The sequence below is a fragment of the Argentina silus genome, assembly GCF_951799395.1.
Source record: "Argentina silus genome assembly, chromosome: 12".
NCBI classification, from domain to species: Eukaryota; Metazoa; Chordata; class Actinopteri; order Argentiniformes; family Argentinidae; genus Argentina; species Argentina silus.
Window position 1 is genome coordinate 16,203,107 of NC_139666.1, and position 16,503 is coordinate 16,219,609.

The window sequence follows — 16,503 nt, forward strand, 5'->3', positions numbered from 1 at the left end:
TACAGCTAGAATGAATGATGCCTCAAGAATAGTCTGTCTGTCTCCTACCTGGACATGGGCAGTATGGTCCTCTCCTCGTGGTAGTCGCTGTCACACTCGTTGATGTACTCCTTCAGTACGGTGAGCACTCGGACCATGCGGATGGCCTCCTGGCGGGCGCAGTTGATGCTGTCCTTGTCTCCATCCAGCACACACAGGGTGTCATAGGATGCCTTCAGACGGTCAAAACACGACTGGATGAAATCCTCATGGATCTCTACCTACAGGGGAAAACACACAGGGGACACACTCATTAGATTTGATAGAGCACAATTCAATACTAAACGCTTAACCCCAGTTAGCAAGACAGATGAAGCTATTATTGCAGTGGGACAAAAGGACAACAGCTGTACCTGATTGACTTGTAGTTTTGGTCCGAGGTTGGTGTAGATCTCCTTCAGCAGGTCTATGGCTCGACTGGCGATGTCATCACTTCCTTGAATTACGACCTGCAGGAAGAAATAACAGGAGAAATCAATGTTGAGCCTCTGGCACTCTCCATCATACTGTAGGTAGTGTGTGTGTGTGTGTGTGTGTGTGTCCGTCCTATCCATCACACTGTAGGTCACAGCACTGGAGTCAGTAAGAGCTATGACTCATCATCTCCAGGCTCATTAATAGGCACTTAGTACTAAAAAGGACCAAGCCGACCCTCACCAGTCATGACCGCTGGCCTTCAACTAGCACAAGTGCATTAGCCTACAGTCTTAGGGTCGTATGTTAGTGTGTGTGTGTGTATTAGCACAATCAATCAGTAACATTAGTGCGTTTAGAATGCTTATTACGCCATGAAATATTCACAACCAAAAACTCATGCATAAGGAAGTATTAACACAAACCTATTGTGTTAAGTACCCACATTTAAAATATCCTCATTCCTGAATGAGTGAGATGGTGGCCAAGGGTGGGTGTTGAACAACCACTCAGGTTTCAGCACCCTAATAAGGAGAACTCGATAGACTATGCATCAAACCAGTACCACAGCAGCTCACCCACAAGCCTGACTGTGAATGTGTTTTACATTGGGTAAATAAAGGGATTATATAGCAATGTAGGTCACCAAAATAAACAGCTGCTTTCAACTGGGTCACTCAACGCCCCCCCACCCCATACATACGTACATATGCTAAACCTATCAGTTATAGCAGCTCCTGAGACAATCCCGCTGGTGTCAGAAACAGCAAAGAGATACAGCAACACACAGGGTTTATATATGGAAATGACAAACTGAGCATCACCTCACATGGTAGCACTTAGACAAAAAGAGATGATGGACTGAAGTTTTGCATTTGGTTTGATGAGATGTGACATGATCAAGCAGCATAGTTGAAGGCCTAGTGTATGTGTGTGTGTGTGTGTGTCTCCACACACCCTCCAGAGGTAGTCCAGGCCTATGAGCTCCAGGTCGTCCATCATGTAAGCCCTGCGTTTGGCCACCAGCTTGCCCTCCCTGCAGTTGACAGCCTTGAAGAACCTCTCAAAGCACTTCATGCCGTTCTCCGTCAGCAGAGATGGGTCCAGCTGCAGAACGTTGTTTTCAAAGAAGTCCTTGTTGATGTCCGGGTCCAGGTCCGGCTCGTCACCCATCAGTTTGGAGTACCTGTCAGCGGCATAGACAACATTACACTTAGGATTTAAGGAAGTATACTGGTATGTTTTATATTTAACATGTATATTGGAAGTATCATCAGTATGGAGGGTGCTATGGTACAATGCTATTGTGCTACGCTAGAATGCTGTTGTGCGATCGTAGAATGCTATGGTAGACTATGGCGAAAAGTGGATCTGTTTACAGTACCATTTGAAGCAGGCCTCTCGGTCACATAGAAACACAGCGTTCTCAGCCAGGCACTTCCAGATCTGCTTGGCCTGGGGAGCACACAGCCACAACTGGCCATCCTTCAGCAGGAACCTGGTACACAAACAAACACATCCATTAACAACCAAGCTCTGAAGGCAGTGGTTTGGTTCCCAAATGTTATTGCATTACATCCCCCATTAAGCCTTTCAAATACTTTAGACCCAGCAAATAGACAAAACTATGTTTTAAACCACAACCCAGTCTTCAGCTAAGGGTCAAGAGGGACTGGCTGCCAACCACCATTGGGTTTGTTCCGACCATTGAGGAAACAAGAGTTACTTCTTGTTTTGTGGTCATTCCATAAACACAGAACATGCACGGTTCTATTCAGTCATTGGATTCGTAGAAACAGAGAAGTGCTGACGTCATACCTCAGGAAGTTGAGTCTCTCCTGTACTTCCTGTACGTGGCTGTAGCGGCTCCCTGCCCTCACCGTCTGAGGGTCAAACTCGGCCTGCTCGGCTGCAGAAACCATACAAACACACACACAAACACACGTAAAACAATGGCTCTTACATAATCATCTACGCCAGTGCTCAAGGTGACGTATATCTCTAAATATCAAGAAAATACCGGCACTCTGAAACATAGAAATGTCCCCAGGGCCCAGGCACAGTAGCCTACCTTTCGAGAACTGTCTCATGGTCTCCATGTAGGCAGAAAGGTTCTCAGCCACCAGGGTGACCAGGGCGTGGTTGTGCTGCAGCTGGTTGATCAGATCATGACGGTAGAACACATGAGGACTCCTCTGTGTCTGACTGTAGAGGATACAGAGAAAGAGGTGCAAGATGAGGGAGAGGGAGGGCTAGGATGTGTCTAAAATGAGTACAGAACATCAACCTTACATCACCTGCCCACACCCCCACCCCCACTTGTAGACACAATGATTCTGTACAATTAGTTAATTTGTGGGTTTGTTTGTCTGTCTGTAGCATAAGGAAAGCAGTATTGGTTCCAGCATTCTAACAAGTAACCCATGATCTCTGTGTGTGTGTGTTTACTTGTGTATCTAATAAAAGAACTGCAGGAACCTTAGTCATAAAATCACTAAGTTGTTGTTTTTGGAAATGTGAGTAAGCGCCCCAGAAATGCCCCCAATATGTCGCCCTGCAAACAGTCAGTGATTAGAGCTGAGAGGAGCTGGTGCGGAATGACCAAGGCTGTCTCAAATGACATCCTATTCTCCCTATAGAGCACTACTTTGGACAAGAGATCTACATGTATGTGGCTTTGGCCAAATGTACTACGCTATATGGGGAATATGGAGTCGTTTGAGATTTGCCCTAAAAGAAGTTTGCTGAAGCAGATTTATGAATGTAAACATTATAGATCTGTTGTAACAAATCGGGAAAGAACAAAATTAGACATTTTCACAATTTAAAAATGGCCATAATATCCCCCCAAATTAGCTGTCAACTTACCCCGCTAAGTTCGTTTGTATGTTAATAGGCATTTTCTTTCTGAAAAACAACAGGCATGTGGGCTACATATTTGCTGCATTTACTAGAAGTACTACTTCAGTCATGTGTCAATTTATGTTGTTAAAAGCGGCATTACAGCAAGTCAACAATTTCTATGCTACTCTGAGAGCAGTGTTTAAGATGTTTAGCATAACTTTGTATGTTTTAGTCTTAAAATGTTCCCTGTCTGATGTTAGTGAAAACATAGTCAAACTGGCAAGGTCACCCAGACTGTTGACAAAAATGCCAGTTTTTTAAAAAGTTGGCATGCCTCAGCTCCTCTGAAAATGTGATTAAAATGCCAGGGACATCAGTGTGTCGACTATGTGAAAAATTAAGGCCATGCTTTCTTTTAAGGTTGTTCAGGCACAGTATAACAGAACACAGCTACCAGTCTGAGCACAGCACAAAGATTAGCCTTATTCTGGGGGCAGCAATGTTTAAAACATTGACGTTTAAAACATTACACATGCAGACAGAAATGCATTGTATAGAGCTGACACAATTCCTTATTATATGATAGAGAATTGTGACTGTTCAACAGATTACTTTTCAATCTGTGATATTGCACCCTCCAGAGAAGACCAATCTTTGCTCATACTGTTCTGTATCTGCATTTGAAGTTGTCCATCACTATCATGGTTCATGCTTAACAGAAATTCGGGAACTACATTCCCTTTTCCAAGCCCCAGGATGAACTCTGACCCTGTCCATCTCTTTACCTTAGATTCTGAGGAGCTTCTCCGAACAGGCTACAGATCTCTCTGATTTGCTTTAGTGCAGGAATCACCCATTTGTCATTGGTTCGCAACTCTTCTATGAAGCGATCTATCCACTGGATCTTCTGCGTGTCTCTGTCCTACAGTGACCCAAGAACAAACATGATCGGTAATAAGTAAACACACACACTAGACACACACACTAGACACACACACTAGACACACTCTCTAATGCAAGCTGGGATCCTCTGTTGCCTTTGGACAAACTTTGTCAAAAGGAATCCGTGTCTCCCCATCTTGCAGTCGTAGTGCTGTCTACCTGTGAGCAGCTGTAGTCCAGTATCTTGATGTGAGCGCTGAGGGCCTGGTCCATGATGTCCACAGGGACGTCATCACTGTGAGCCAGGTTCCACAGCAGGTTCAGGACCTTGTGGGCCATCACCCCATCCTTGTCATCCTCCGCCAGGCGCCTGATCAGCTCCAACAGTTTCTCACGCTGCTTCTTACTCGCGTTCGTCCAACTGGCCTGCAGGGTACACGCATCATCCGGGGATTAGCACAGCAGATACAAACGTCTGTGTTTGGGCTATACGCTGTTTATTGCTAAAGCTAAACATAGTGCAGCTCAAGGGTAGGTCTGCGCGAGGCACTGTACAGGCTTCACTGACCAATGGACAATAACAGATCCATCCTTTATTATTTTTTGCAGTTGGAAGTTGCAGGTACAATACATTGATCAGCATTTCTTGTTATTTACATCATAATGCATCACATAAACGTAGTAGTTAATCATAATTAGTCATAGATCATAATCACAAATGATATACAACAGATCTTTACTTAACAAATGTGCAAACCAGCCTCGCTCAAGCTGGCTCCTGGAAACTGAGGTAGAGTAGATTGATCAAGCAACCACTCACCTTGAAGCAGTCGAAGAGATGGTCGAGCTGCTCTGGTGAGAAGTCCCATGCCAGCTTAGCTAGGAGGTCATGAACGTTCTTCACAATGGCCTCATGTTTTCCAGCCTGCGGGTCAGATAACAACAACAACTCTGCTGGATTAACATCATTCCTGAGTCCCTTATATTGCAGATAAAGAAGATGAACTGCCACATAAACAGCATTTTATCTGAGGAGGTCATGCTTAGCTAAGATCTTTTTCAGCACAGAAAACCCAATGACCTGTAAACGCCCCAAGGTGAGACATATTTCACACATGCAACACACACACACACACACACACACATTACCTGTGCAGCCCAGATGTTGTCCAGATCTTGCATGGTAAGAGCTTTCTCCTTGATGACGAAGCGAAGGATCTTCTCCAGTTTCTCCACGTACTGAGGCTGGTGCAGGCTGTCCCTCAACACGATGGATAGGATGTGGTTCTGCTGGATCCACTCCTGACAGAGAGAAGGGGGAGGAAAGAGGTTATTGAAGGTAATTGGGGTCGCGAGGATCAATTTGTATATCAATTTGTGGATGTGTGCCGAGAGCATTAGAGAACCCCTGCGCCAAGCACTTTGTGACGGATGCACTTGTGAAAAGCAAACGATATTTGATAGACAGACATGCATGCAGACGTACACCCAGACAGACGGATTAACTCACCGCCATTCGTTCTGCAGTCAGCCACTCCTCCTCCTCGGGGTTGCCATGTCGATGTGTGTAGTAGGACACACTAGAGATCACCTTGTTTACTTCATTTAGTGCATTCATCTTGCCATTAAAAGAGGAAATTTGCAATAACCTGGGGATGAAAAGATAACCAACACAGATTAGTATCTAATTATCAAGGATTTGTTTTTCTTGTAAGTGATCAATATTGTTATTGTGTGCATGATTAAGTGCATCTGTTGCTAGCCTAATCAATGATGGAAAAAGCTATACATCGGCAATTACAATATTGACTTGTTCACAGGGGTTACATGACAGGAGACAAAACAAGTATGCAATTATGTTTGGTTTCAACTCACCTAAGAATCATTTTTAACCTAAAAATCTCTAAGTTTTTCACTGTCTCCTCCTGCCCTGGTACTCGTGAGGCCAGGTTCTTCAGGGACTTGATTATCATGGACAGTGCGTCGTTTTTGGCTTCATTCTTGGCCTCCTTTTTCAGCTCCTCATCTGTGAGGTTCTCCAGAAACTGAGGAACCATCTCTATGACTGGGAGGAAGTACTTCTTCACGGTGTGCAACGTGAGGAACTCGTAACACTGGCCGAAAGGCCTGCAAAACAAAACAAAAAACACAATCATACCACATCGACTTGTAAAAGATTTCCAAAAAGCCAAATTCTGACTTAAACTATGATCTGGTGGAGAATAGGCAGAGTTACCAAACCTACAGTAAAGCTCTGAGAGACTTAGTTTATAGTTGATGCATGTTTTCACTGATGGACTCACTTGATAAGTGCAGCGATGATCTGGACGTTCAGTGCTTGGCCACTCATAAAGCGATCGTGCAGCGTTTGAAACCCGTTTAACGTGCCGAATTTGTTTATTAAATCCACCAACCAGCCCTGCGAATAGGGAGAAAGAACAGAACAAAACAGAAAACAGAAAAAGAGTTAAGACACTTGCCATCCCTCTTATTGCAAGCTATCACACATAAAGGCTGGGCTAAATTGATGATTTAATCAGACAACTTCTTCCTGACTACACTACACAGACACACACCCACATCAGAGACTGCAGAGGTAGTACTGGGCTGCATGCCATGTAACACAGACAGGCAGCTGCCTTGCTTTCCTGCAGCAGTGTTCATATTGACCCCCCTGCCCACGCTGCATTTCCATGGTAGAACTCATACTAACTGGCACTGCCTCCCTCTCATTTAAACTAGCATTACCACTCGAAGAGTCTCAAGTGCATCCTTTTATTTTATTTCCATCCTTTTGTTTTAAACCCTGTCCACTGAGGGATTCTCTTCATTTCGCTCAGACCCTTAGGGCAAGGCCATGGAGCTCTTCCGTGTAAGTGGATTCATTCCAAGAACCGAAAATGCCAGCAAACAGCCTATTTGAGGAACAAAAAGCCTGTTCTCCGTATTTCTGTTCCTATGGCAATTGCACAGCGAATTAAAAAGATGTAACCTGTGGAGCATCCAGAGGATATTTAATCTAGCCCAATTCTAAAAATGTATCCAGACATTTTCATTTTTTTCAGTTTCATTGTGTAGAAGGACATTTACACAGCATAGGCAGTATCACCTTAGGACCCAGAACCTAGTCCATTTAAGATTTTAAATAAAGATTTATATTAATAAAGATCAATAAATGTCTTTCAGCTTATCCCAAAACACACTTCCCAGACGCAAACCAAAAAACTCCTTATCTTCTCAATTGAAGACCGGGGACAGGTAAAAGTCCTTTGAAGGCTGCATATTGAGAGCAAACAGCTAAGCTAGCAACTAGTGGGAGAGCATTGGTCCATGGGGCTTAAGGGAGGGAATGGGTCAAAGTGAGGATTTGAGGCTTGCCTTGGATGAGAATGGGGGATGTGGGTTGGTTATTCGGGGTCTAGTGCAGGTTTGTGGCCTACCTTGGGTGACCGAGGGTCGGGGGGGCGGGCGAAGAGCTCGTCGTCGGCCAGCTGAGCCCCAGCGGGGACGGTCTCGGAGGGGCGCGTGCCGTTGTAGATGTGGAACTTGCAGTGGGGGTTGGCGGCCATGGCCAGCAGCTCCAGTAAGGGAAACCAGTCCTGAGAGAGCTTGGCCACACACAACTCCACCAGCCGGTGTGTGTTATTGATGATACACCTCTGTGGTCAGAGAGAGGGGCAGGGGAGCGACCGTAGTTAGTTAACACTAATTACACAGAACACACACAGCATAGTGACCTAGTATGCAATACACAAAAATGGGGTGGTAACAAAAAAAACAACAACATTATACTGGTTGGGGTAGGTCACCCCTTCTGTGTTTGCAGATCTCAAGGAACTGGATAGGTGTAAGTAATATGGTGATGGCTCAACATAGCTTTCCAGTGGGCTAAGGGAAGCTTCCCCTATATTGCTTACAACTATCTGGTTCCGTCAGATCCGGTTCCTTTTGAGAACAGCGTACAGTAGCAACTCAAAGAGACAGAACCATGAGTATCTAAGATTCAGAATAGACTCCTCTCCTCCTCTTCATCTGCAAAGATCCAAAAGCACAGGACAGGTGAAAGCTATAAATATCACTGAAGGTGGATTTTGCTTTCACCTGTCCATATATTTCACATCTGTTTAGATGAAGGAAAGGACTCACGGCTTTACTGAGGAAGGCTCTTCAGATCAGATCAATCTCATGGAATTAAACAGAACAGCCCAATCAAAACACCTCCAATGAAAAGAGCATGGATCACCCCTGGCATCGTCTATTCCTCCAGCCCATGGACCAAATAGCAAACTGAATTTATGGACAAAACTGAGGCGGTGGAACTAAATACACCCACTGAGCTTTCAACAGCCCGAGGAGAGGAGGAGAGAATCACTGATGCATTGAATTCATGTTCAAAAGCCCTGAACAGCAGGGTGGCTCTGGTGTCGTCACTCGAGTACGTCTGGGTTTCTGGATGTGTCGTGTCATTTGGTATAGATTTCTTCATGGATCTAAGGACTCCCTGGATAATCGTGAACCCAGCGTCGCTGAGAGCACTATGCAGCTTAAATGAAATTTAAAAAGTCTCACATGGATCTCAAACTTCCACCCGCTGACAGCCTCGTCCGTCAGGATCTTAGTGAAGGAGATCGTCAGGCCGTCTCGGAAAAACCTCTGGCAAGCCTCACACTTGACATCGAGTCCTTCAGCAAGAAAAGAGAAATTATTGAGAGGCTGACATTGCAAGAATATTTTACAAAGTGAAAGTGAAAGAGAGACATTTATGAGTGGCTTCAAATAAAAAAGGTGCAAACTCCATTTGACTCGACTTGCCATACTGTATATTTCATACGCTTGAATAGAATACATGGGAAATATGTTCCCAACGAGCACATAGCCAAAGGTTAAAGCAAATACACAGCAGAGGTTTCAATCTTATAGCATTCTTACCTTTTTTACTAAGATCTATAGCAGCTTCTAGAAGAACCTCCAACTCTCCCTTTGGCAGAACTGGAACAACCCAGCGGGGTCTGGAAGCACAAACATCCAAATGAATACAGATACTGTATACACACACACACACACACTCTTACACACATGCACTCACACACCCTTTCACTGTACCAGTAGAGATGGGGAGAGACATTCAGGATGTCACATTGGTTAATCATGCAAGATAAAAGGGTGTATGTGTACCTACCTGTTGATCATGTCGTCCAGCTTGGCCAGGTCTGTGTGAGGGAAGGCTGGCTCCTCCTCCTCCAGCTGAGGGGGTCCATCCCCTTGACCCTGCTCATCCGGGGGGCTCACTGGAGAGTTCTCATTGGACGAGTTAGGAGACGACGTCTGAAACACAAACACACACGCTGTCTTACAACATATACAACATACTGAATGGAGCGTCAAGAGCCAGGGCACAAGACAGGAATAGAACAGGAGGGGCCAAGATATTCTCAGAACATAAGAGAGACGCATAATATTGACAAGAGGACTGGAGAAGCATAGAGGCCATTTTGACAAAATAGTTGATTCTATTCACTCAATCTCAAGCTTATATGAAGAACATACTCATTTTCCCAGCCACTGCTTTGACAAGATTTATTTACAAATTGTAGCAAGAATATTTCGGTAAGATAAAATTCAAGCTTCAACATAGAAAATGGAGATCAAACATCTGGTGTGACAGGAATATATCTATTGAATTCTATAACAAATTACAATCCACAGTTTGTTTCTCATGCCCAATCTTCTGGTGTGTGTGTGTGTGTGTGTCAGGTGTCTCTCTTGAAGTGCTTCTAAATAAGCTCAGCTGCCATCTAATCAGAATCTTCTCCTGGTGTTATTTATACAGAGTCTAATTTACTCATCCTTATCGCCCTCAAGGAAAATCCCCACGGTGTGTGTGTGTGTGTACCCCGTTTCCTGCTCTGTGTTCATAGCTGAATGTGTGTGAGTGCTGGTGGTGGTGTCAGCGGCAGAATGAGTGTGAATATGAGGGAGCTGCAGAACTTGGGAAATGTGGGGGTGTGTGGAGAAGGCTCCTTCTGCTTGGCTGACCTACATAGGCAGCTTGCCTCTCACGTCTGGGCGCTGCTCATCTCTAACTAACAGCAACATGCACGTCTGCGCGCGCACACACACACACACACACACACACACACACACACACACACACACACACGCACACACACGCACACACACTCTCTCTCTCTCTTTATCTATCACTCAGGGGCTTGTGTTCATTGATTCCTTCCCCCTCTCTCTTCCTCTCCCTCCCTCCCTCCCTGTGTGGTTAGTGTGAGCCCTGACTGTTGAATGAAAAACTGTGCTGCAGTGTCTCCTGCAGACACACATTCTCTTTCTTCCCTCCGCAGGTTAATTCAATTACATGTGTGCTTCTCCTGCTGCTGTGGGCTGATGGGTTGTTGTGAGCCCTCACTGGTGCAGTTAAACTTTGTAACAAACCAACACTAGGTAGCCACCATCCCAGATCAACAAAATATATTACATCATTCATCAAACACTCAGTTGTGCATATGCTACGTTTCAGATGTAAAAAGGGGAAGAGAGAGAGGAAAGATAGAGGAAATTATTTAAAAAAAAGAAAAAGAAAAAAAAAAGAAAATGGAGGGCAGAGGGGTGAAAGGGAGAGTAGGGGAGAGGAAGAAAATAGTGATGGAGTAGAGGAGGGAGACAACAGGGAGGGAGAGAGAGGACAAAGGCAGGATATTGACAATGGAGGACAGAGAAGATGAGAATGAGAGAGAGGGAGCTCAGGATGTCGTTACGGAGATGAAGGACAGAGAGATGAGCATGGAGAGGAAGATGCCGGGGGGGGGGGGGGGGGGGGGGGGAAGGCAAGGATGGTATGATGAGGAGAGAGATAGAGATAGAGAGAGAGGGAGCGAGATAGGCCAGGTGATTAGGCAAATAATCGAGACCAGATGTTGAAGGAGAGATGAGCAGAGGACAAAATGATGAGGCTGGAGGTGCGTGCGAGAGAGACATAGCGTTTCTGGATTCTGACCTGGTTCTGTGGCAGCGGGGGCTGGCTCTGGGCATCGGGCGCCTGGCCCTGGCCCTGGCCCTGGCCCTGGCTGTCGTTGCCCCCCACCGGAGAGCCACGCGTAGTGGCCGTCATGCTCGCCACAGGGCAGATCTTGGCAATCTTGGCCTCTTAGGAAGGACTGGCCAGAAGGGAAATCACAACCGCCTCAGCCTTGGAGCAGAGGGAGGAGAGCCCGAGCACGAGAGAGAGGGACAGAACCACCTGGAGATCTGGACGGGCCGCTGAGACCATTGCATAACCTGGAGAGGAGAGACGAGAGAAGGTTAGGGTGCGTTATAATTGTCTGGTACCTACAACCTAAACTAAGCCAATCAAAACTGCATTCTCACTAGCAAACGTATCATGGCAAGACTGCCATAGGAACATGGTACCCAACAACGCTACAGGTTGAGGACCTGAACATATCAGTGGGAGCAGCCAGTGTTAGAGACACTGGTGAGGTTGATGAGCATAATAGTTCCTACATGATAAGGAGGCTCTGTAGGAGGAGGATACCTGGGGCATATATCCTCAAGTCTCTAAAACCTGTTACACCAACTCTAGGCTGCTGAAAATTCTCAACGGATCAGCTGAGAACTTGGCATGGGTTGGCCAGATGTCAGTATGATGATCATTGAAACATGATATCGCTTGCCAATTCAGCACTTGGCACAAGTTAGACTGCCTAATCAACAACACATCTAGCATACACAAACAGGCATATACATCTCAGCATTTTATGACGGTTCAATGCAAGGCCTGGCCATGCCTCCCCAGGAAGTGGAATCAAAAGAATTGGTTGAAGTCAGCTTGGTCGTAGTACAGGTGAAAAGAAAAATGAGTGACAACATTGCTAGCAATTGAGGTAAGAGAGGGGAAAAATAACAAATCAACAGATGGAAAGAATTCTTCCACTCAGCAATAAAGCTGCCAGAAAGCATGTTCCAAAGGCTGTAAACGTACAGAGAGCAGCACCCTCTCCAGTTATGACAGCATGACATTGACACCATAGGCCTGACGGGAGAAGAAGTGCACTCTGAACCTGCTACAGCATTATCACAATTTAGGTTTGGAAAATTGGCTACAAGTCATTTATTGGAAATACTGTAGGCTGGTTCTTAATTTTCACACAAACAAAGTTGCATTTTATTTGACACAAAACAAGCATGAAGACAAGGCTTTTTGTCGAGCTAAAAACCACTGCAATGGAACTTAAGAGTGAAGCTTATTGATTATGTTCAATGCATTCAACATAACCAGCAAGAAAACCTATTAATAGTCAAGTGGCTTATTAGCATGAGAGTTGTGTGCGTACTAGAGTGGTTACATCAAGTTAATGTATCTGATTTTCTTAATATTCCTCCCCACAGTCTGTACGGCATTGACCATCCAGAGAGATCTCTCCTAAATGTGTACATTGATGAACCACCGAACCAAACACAAGCCTTTGTTCAGTAAGAAATCCCTAATCTCCAGTCCAATCTTCATCAGTGCGAGTCGAGATCAGACGCAAACCATGCATGGAATAAAAATTATTTAATAAAGGAAAGGAAGGTGATGTCATATGAAAACAGTTAGGCATCACTAACTGAAGTTTGCATAGGCCTTCAATGTGATGGAAATGTGAGTGACATCATACTGCTGAGTGCTTTTCCTAATGCCATAAAACTCTGACCAGAGGGGAAACTTGTCCAGTATGCTTGAAACCACATGCAACCTGTTTCGACTTTCAGATATTGTCATTCCAGTGAACACGTCAGTATTTTAACTCTGGACACCATAATGGGAAGACACCATGACTTTGTGAGTTTCAGACAAGTCTGGGGATTTCCTGCAGTAACCATGGGATCTGTTGGCAAGGAAGCAGGATAGATATGCTCATCCTTGCCTTTTTCTCTTTACTTTCATAATCTCTTCCAGACCACAGAACCTTTGGATGAAACACAAATGTATGGACTTTTTCCCCCTTGCCTTGAGGACATCTGCTCAACCACTTTCAAAACAAAATACATTTGCTGAGGAAATAAAAACAAAAAGTCAACATCTAGCCTACCTAATGAACACATCTTTAATATCACTCAAACTCATCAACAGCAGTTTTATTCTCAGCATTCTCTCTGCAGCTAAAAGGTCCTATCTGTTTGATAACCACAACACGCACGCTGACCTCCAATGAGCCAACAAAGCCCAGCTACGGAGGACACATGAGGCCATGAGCCATAATGATGAGCATTGTTTACTCTCTCTCCACCCATCTAAAAGTCTGGCTGCAGTCAGTCGGCTGCCCAGAGACACCAGTCGCCTCGTCTGTGGTCTGACAGATAAACAAAATGACTGGAAATGCACACCAGCATTGGACAAGAGGGTTTCATCATGCATTTCTAAACATCATATATATATATATATATTTTTTTTTTTTTCATATTTTCCTTAAAAAGACAAGCCCTGGTGCACAGCACAGCCACATATTTAGACAATTGCAAATAATTCCAGTAGAACTGTGACTGTGACTAAGTATGTAACGTCATTTAAAAACCACAGCAGCTGCACTGATCATGTAGTGCTGGATAGCTGTGGACACAAACTGATCGACACCTGGCTGCTTGATTTTATGTATACTTACATCACACTACTCATGCAGCAATCAACTGATCAAGAACAGCTTTGTCATCCTAGAGAGGACAAGACCCATCATCATCACTATACTGACCCTAAACTCAAGCCTTACATAAAACACCATTTGATCAGTGATCAAACATACTCTTATGCAGAAGATGCATGGGTGTGGTACCACTCTTTAAACATATTCAACTGTTTATACACACACGGTCATATTTGTAATTCGGCGAGTTGCTGCTAGGGGCAAATGCAAACTAATTTGACTAAACTTTAAGGTAGTGAAACTGGGACATTTCCTTTCCCTTTTGCAGGTGGCCTTTGACATCAGAAATAAGTGATCAACTGCAAAACATCCCCAGAGCTCTACTCATCATCACTGAGACACAGTCCAATGTTCGGCTCCAACAACATTAAGATACTAACATACTCAAATGTGGAAATAAAATCAATCATGTAATTGTCAATCCACAGTAAGTATCTGACAAATGGACATTAAATAATACGATATACAGTTTTGAGACATGGAGGTCATCCTCTGTTGAACATCCAGCCACTCACTTGCTGCTGCAACACAGAAGTGCTGCTGTTATTGTTGAGGCCTGTCGGAGTAGGACACTTTAAATCTCACAAGCTAGATCAGCAGGGGTGGACCAAAAAACTATGATGAAATATGTCTACCGATTATACTATCTTCCAAATGACAGGGGCAGGGACATAGACGGCAATAAACACATATAAAACTCTCGACTCATTCAATGACTTAGAAATTATGCTCATGACATTAATAGGTGTCAAATTTCTGTACCCCACTGATCTAGCTAGCAATCTAGCTACCTATTCTCATATCCACCAAAGTATTTTACAAATGTTCCTCAAACATACTGTTGACGAGCTAACATAATCACACTTTTGCGAGTTTAGAAAAAAATCTGTAGATCATTGAGCAACCCAACATCAATTATGCTGCTTCATCTTACATAAAAGACTTCCCTTCCGCACCATGTCAACTTAGCTAACGTTGTTGGCTCGTTAGGTAGCATAGAGCTAGCTCGTCAAGAGAGCTCTGTCTGTCTGTCTGTGCTTAAAAAATGATATTGTCCTCCCAAATCAGAGTCTGCAAACACTGGGAAAAATCAAGGTTAAAAACCGCATATTATTGTTGCAGCTGGCTAGCTTATAAAAGCCCAAGTTACATTGCGATCCGCCCCTTGTTGAAGGCCTAGTTTCCAAGCGCAGGTTCTCAGGCCTGTGTGGCCGGGCCAGCTACCGAGCTAACGTTAGCGCAAATTGACAAGTAAAGCAGGGTTTACTCACTCTCTGCCGCTAATATCTCCAGCCATCTTATGGGGTGAAATAGTAAATTTAGCTCATTTCGCATCACGCGAATCTACCAGCTAACTAATATACTCGCAGAGTATTAGCTAGCTGCTAACTTAACTCTTGTCTGTTAGCTAGCTAGGAGCAGGCCGTGCAACCACCAGTGGGATGACATTTTATGGGGTAGCTACCTACCTAGCAAGTTAGCTTCCCTAGCAGATACACATCAACTAACCTTAACGTGTTAGTCGTCTTGCAAACTGTCTAGCTAAAGCCAATTCGCAGTATCGACCAGGCTTTTACTGTTCACTGCACTGATACTGCCAGCCAAACTAACTGGCTGTCTAATAAGCTAGCTAGCTGTATGAGCTAACGTTACGCTGACAACTGACACTACAGCGTCCAGGGAGCCGTTCTGTCCCACTGTCTGTCAGACTAGTGTCAGTTACTTGTCGCTATCTTACTATCTATTAACAGAACATGCTGTCTAACATTGCTATCAAATTATTCAATTATGAACGACCCCTATCAACGTACTTCGATCCTAGAAATTTCAAACAAAAGAAATGCAGTCAGCTAGCTAACGTTATCAAGTCAGCTGCCATACCTGCATCCACCAGCTGACGCTAACGTTAGCAATGTGCTAGCTAGCTACCACTTACCAGGAATTTGATAGGACTTCCCCTCTATTCACGAGCTAGTCCAGCCTTGACCGATAGTGTAGTTGTTTAATATTACATAAACGAGACCTATGTTGCTATTTCGTTTCAAGCTAAACTGGCTGTTAGAATGATCTGGTTCCTTTGGGTTTTTTTGTCAGCTCTTGGGTGTTTTTCCTGCGTCACCAGCGCGGTAGCAGCCCCCCCAACTCTAGCTTGTCCGATCTCTCTGTCAGTTCGGTCCCAGTCAGTCACAACTTGCTACTAGTGAACCGCTTCAATATGGCGGAAGCGCAGTCCCCAAAACAACGTCGCGCATCTAAACAGAAGCCAAACGACTTTACGAACTCCAACGGTCAATGTTGTTATCGAGCCAAATAGCCCTTCTATCGAGAACAATTCCTCAAATGGAACCCGTGCTGAACGATTAAAAAAAAATCCATAGAATGTGGATTGTTGAATCCAGGTCCCACACTGGATTCACGGCTCCAAGTTTTTTCTCAAACACAGAGCGGTAGTTGAGTCAAAAAAGGGGTTTGTAAGCCTACTTTACCGCCTCCTATCGTCATGGATCTGGTCAGATCAGATTTTATAGCTACACTTTGCACCTATTTAGTGTGTATGAGAACAGATAAAGGCCATGTTAAAGTATTTTAAATGCACCCTTCCTTCCCTCATTCCAACCATACTTGCTTCCTTCCT

At 44.4% G+C, this 16,503-nt stretch overlaps 1 protein-coding gene across 4 annotated transcripts in view; it reads right to left on the reverse strand.

Moving 5' to 3' along the window:
• The window catches only part of usp9 (ubiquitin specific peptidase 9), a 31,695-nt gene extending 15,481 nt beyond the window's left edge, over positions 1-16,214 (reverse strand). For 2 of the 4 annotated variants that reach the window (XM_083681715.1, XM_083681714.1), the window contains exons 1-20: positions 15,805-16,214; positions 11,186-11,466; positions 9,359-9,504; positions 9,109-9,188; positions 8,749-8,861; positions 7,620-7,838; positions 6,483-6,598; positions 6,055-6,306; positions 5,690-5,828; positions 5,329-5,481; positions 5,000-5,104; positions 4,399-4,605; positions 4,083-4,219; positions 3,322-3,360; positions 2,525-2,658; positions 2,272-2,362; positions 1,838-1,951; positions 1,411-1,639; positions 393-488; positions 49-260 (exon numbers count right to left, since the gene is read on the reverse strand). In XM_083681715.1, the coding sequence (XP_083537841.1) occupies positions 49-260; positions 393-488; positions 1,411-1,639; positions 1,838-1,951; positions 2,272-2,362; positions 2,525-2,658; positions 3,322-3,360; positions 4,083-4,219; positions 4,399-4,605; positions 5,000-5,104; positions 5,329-5,481; positions 5,690-5,828; positions 6,055-6,306; positions 6,483-6,598; positions 7,620-7,838; positions 8,749-8,861; positions 9,109-9,188; positions 9,359-9,504; positions 11,186-11,299 (2,696 nt within the window). In that variant the 5' untranslated portion in view covers positions 11,300-11,466; positions 15,805-16,214. The remainder of the gene's footprint in view (positions 1-48; positions 261-392; positions 489-1,410; positions 1,640-1,837; positions 1,952-2,271; positions 2,363-2,524; positions 2,659-3,321; positions 3,361-4,082; positions 4,220-4,398; positions 4,606-4,999; positions 5,105-5,328; positions 5,482-5,689; positions 5,829-6,054; positions 6,307-6,482; positions 6,599-7,619; positions 7,839-8,748; positions 8,862-9,108; positions 9,189-9,358; positions 9,505-11,185; positions 11,467-15,804) is intronic. The other 2 variants (XM_083681717.1, XM_083681716.1) reach the window with 1 other exon arrangement.
• Positions 16,215-16,503: the final 289 nt, after the last annotated feature.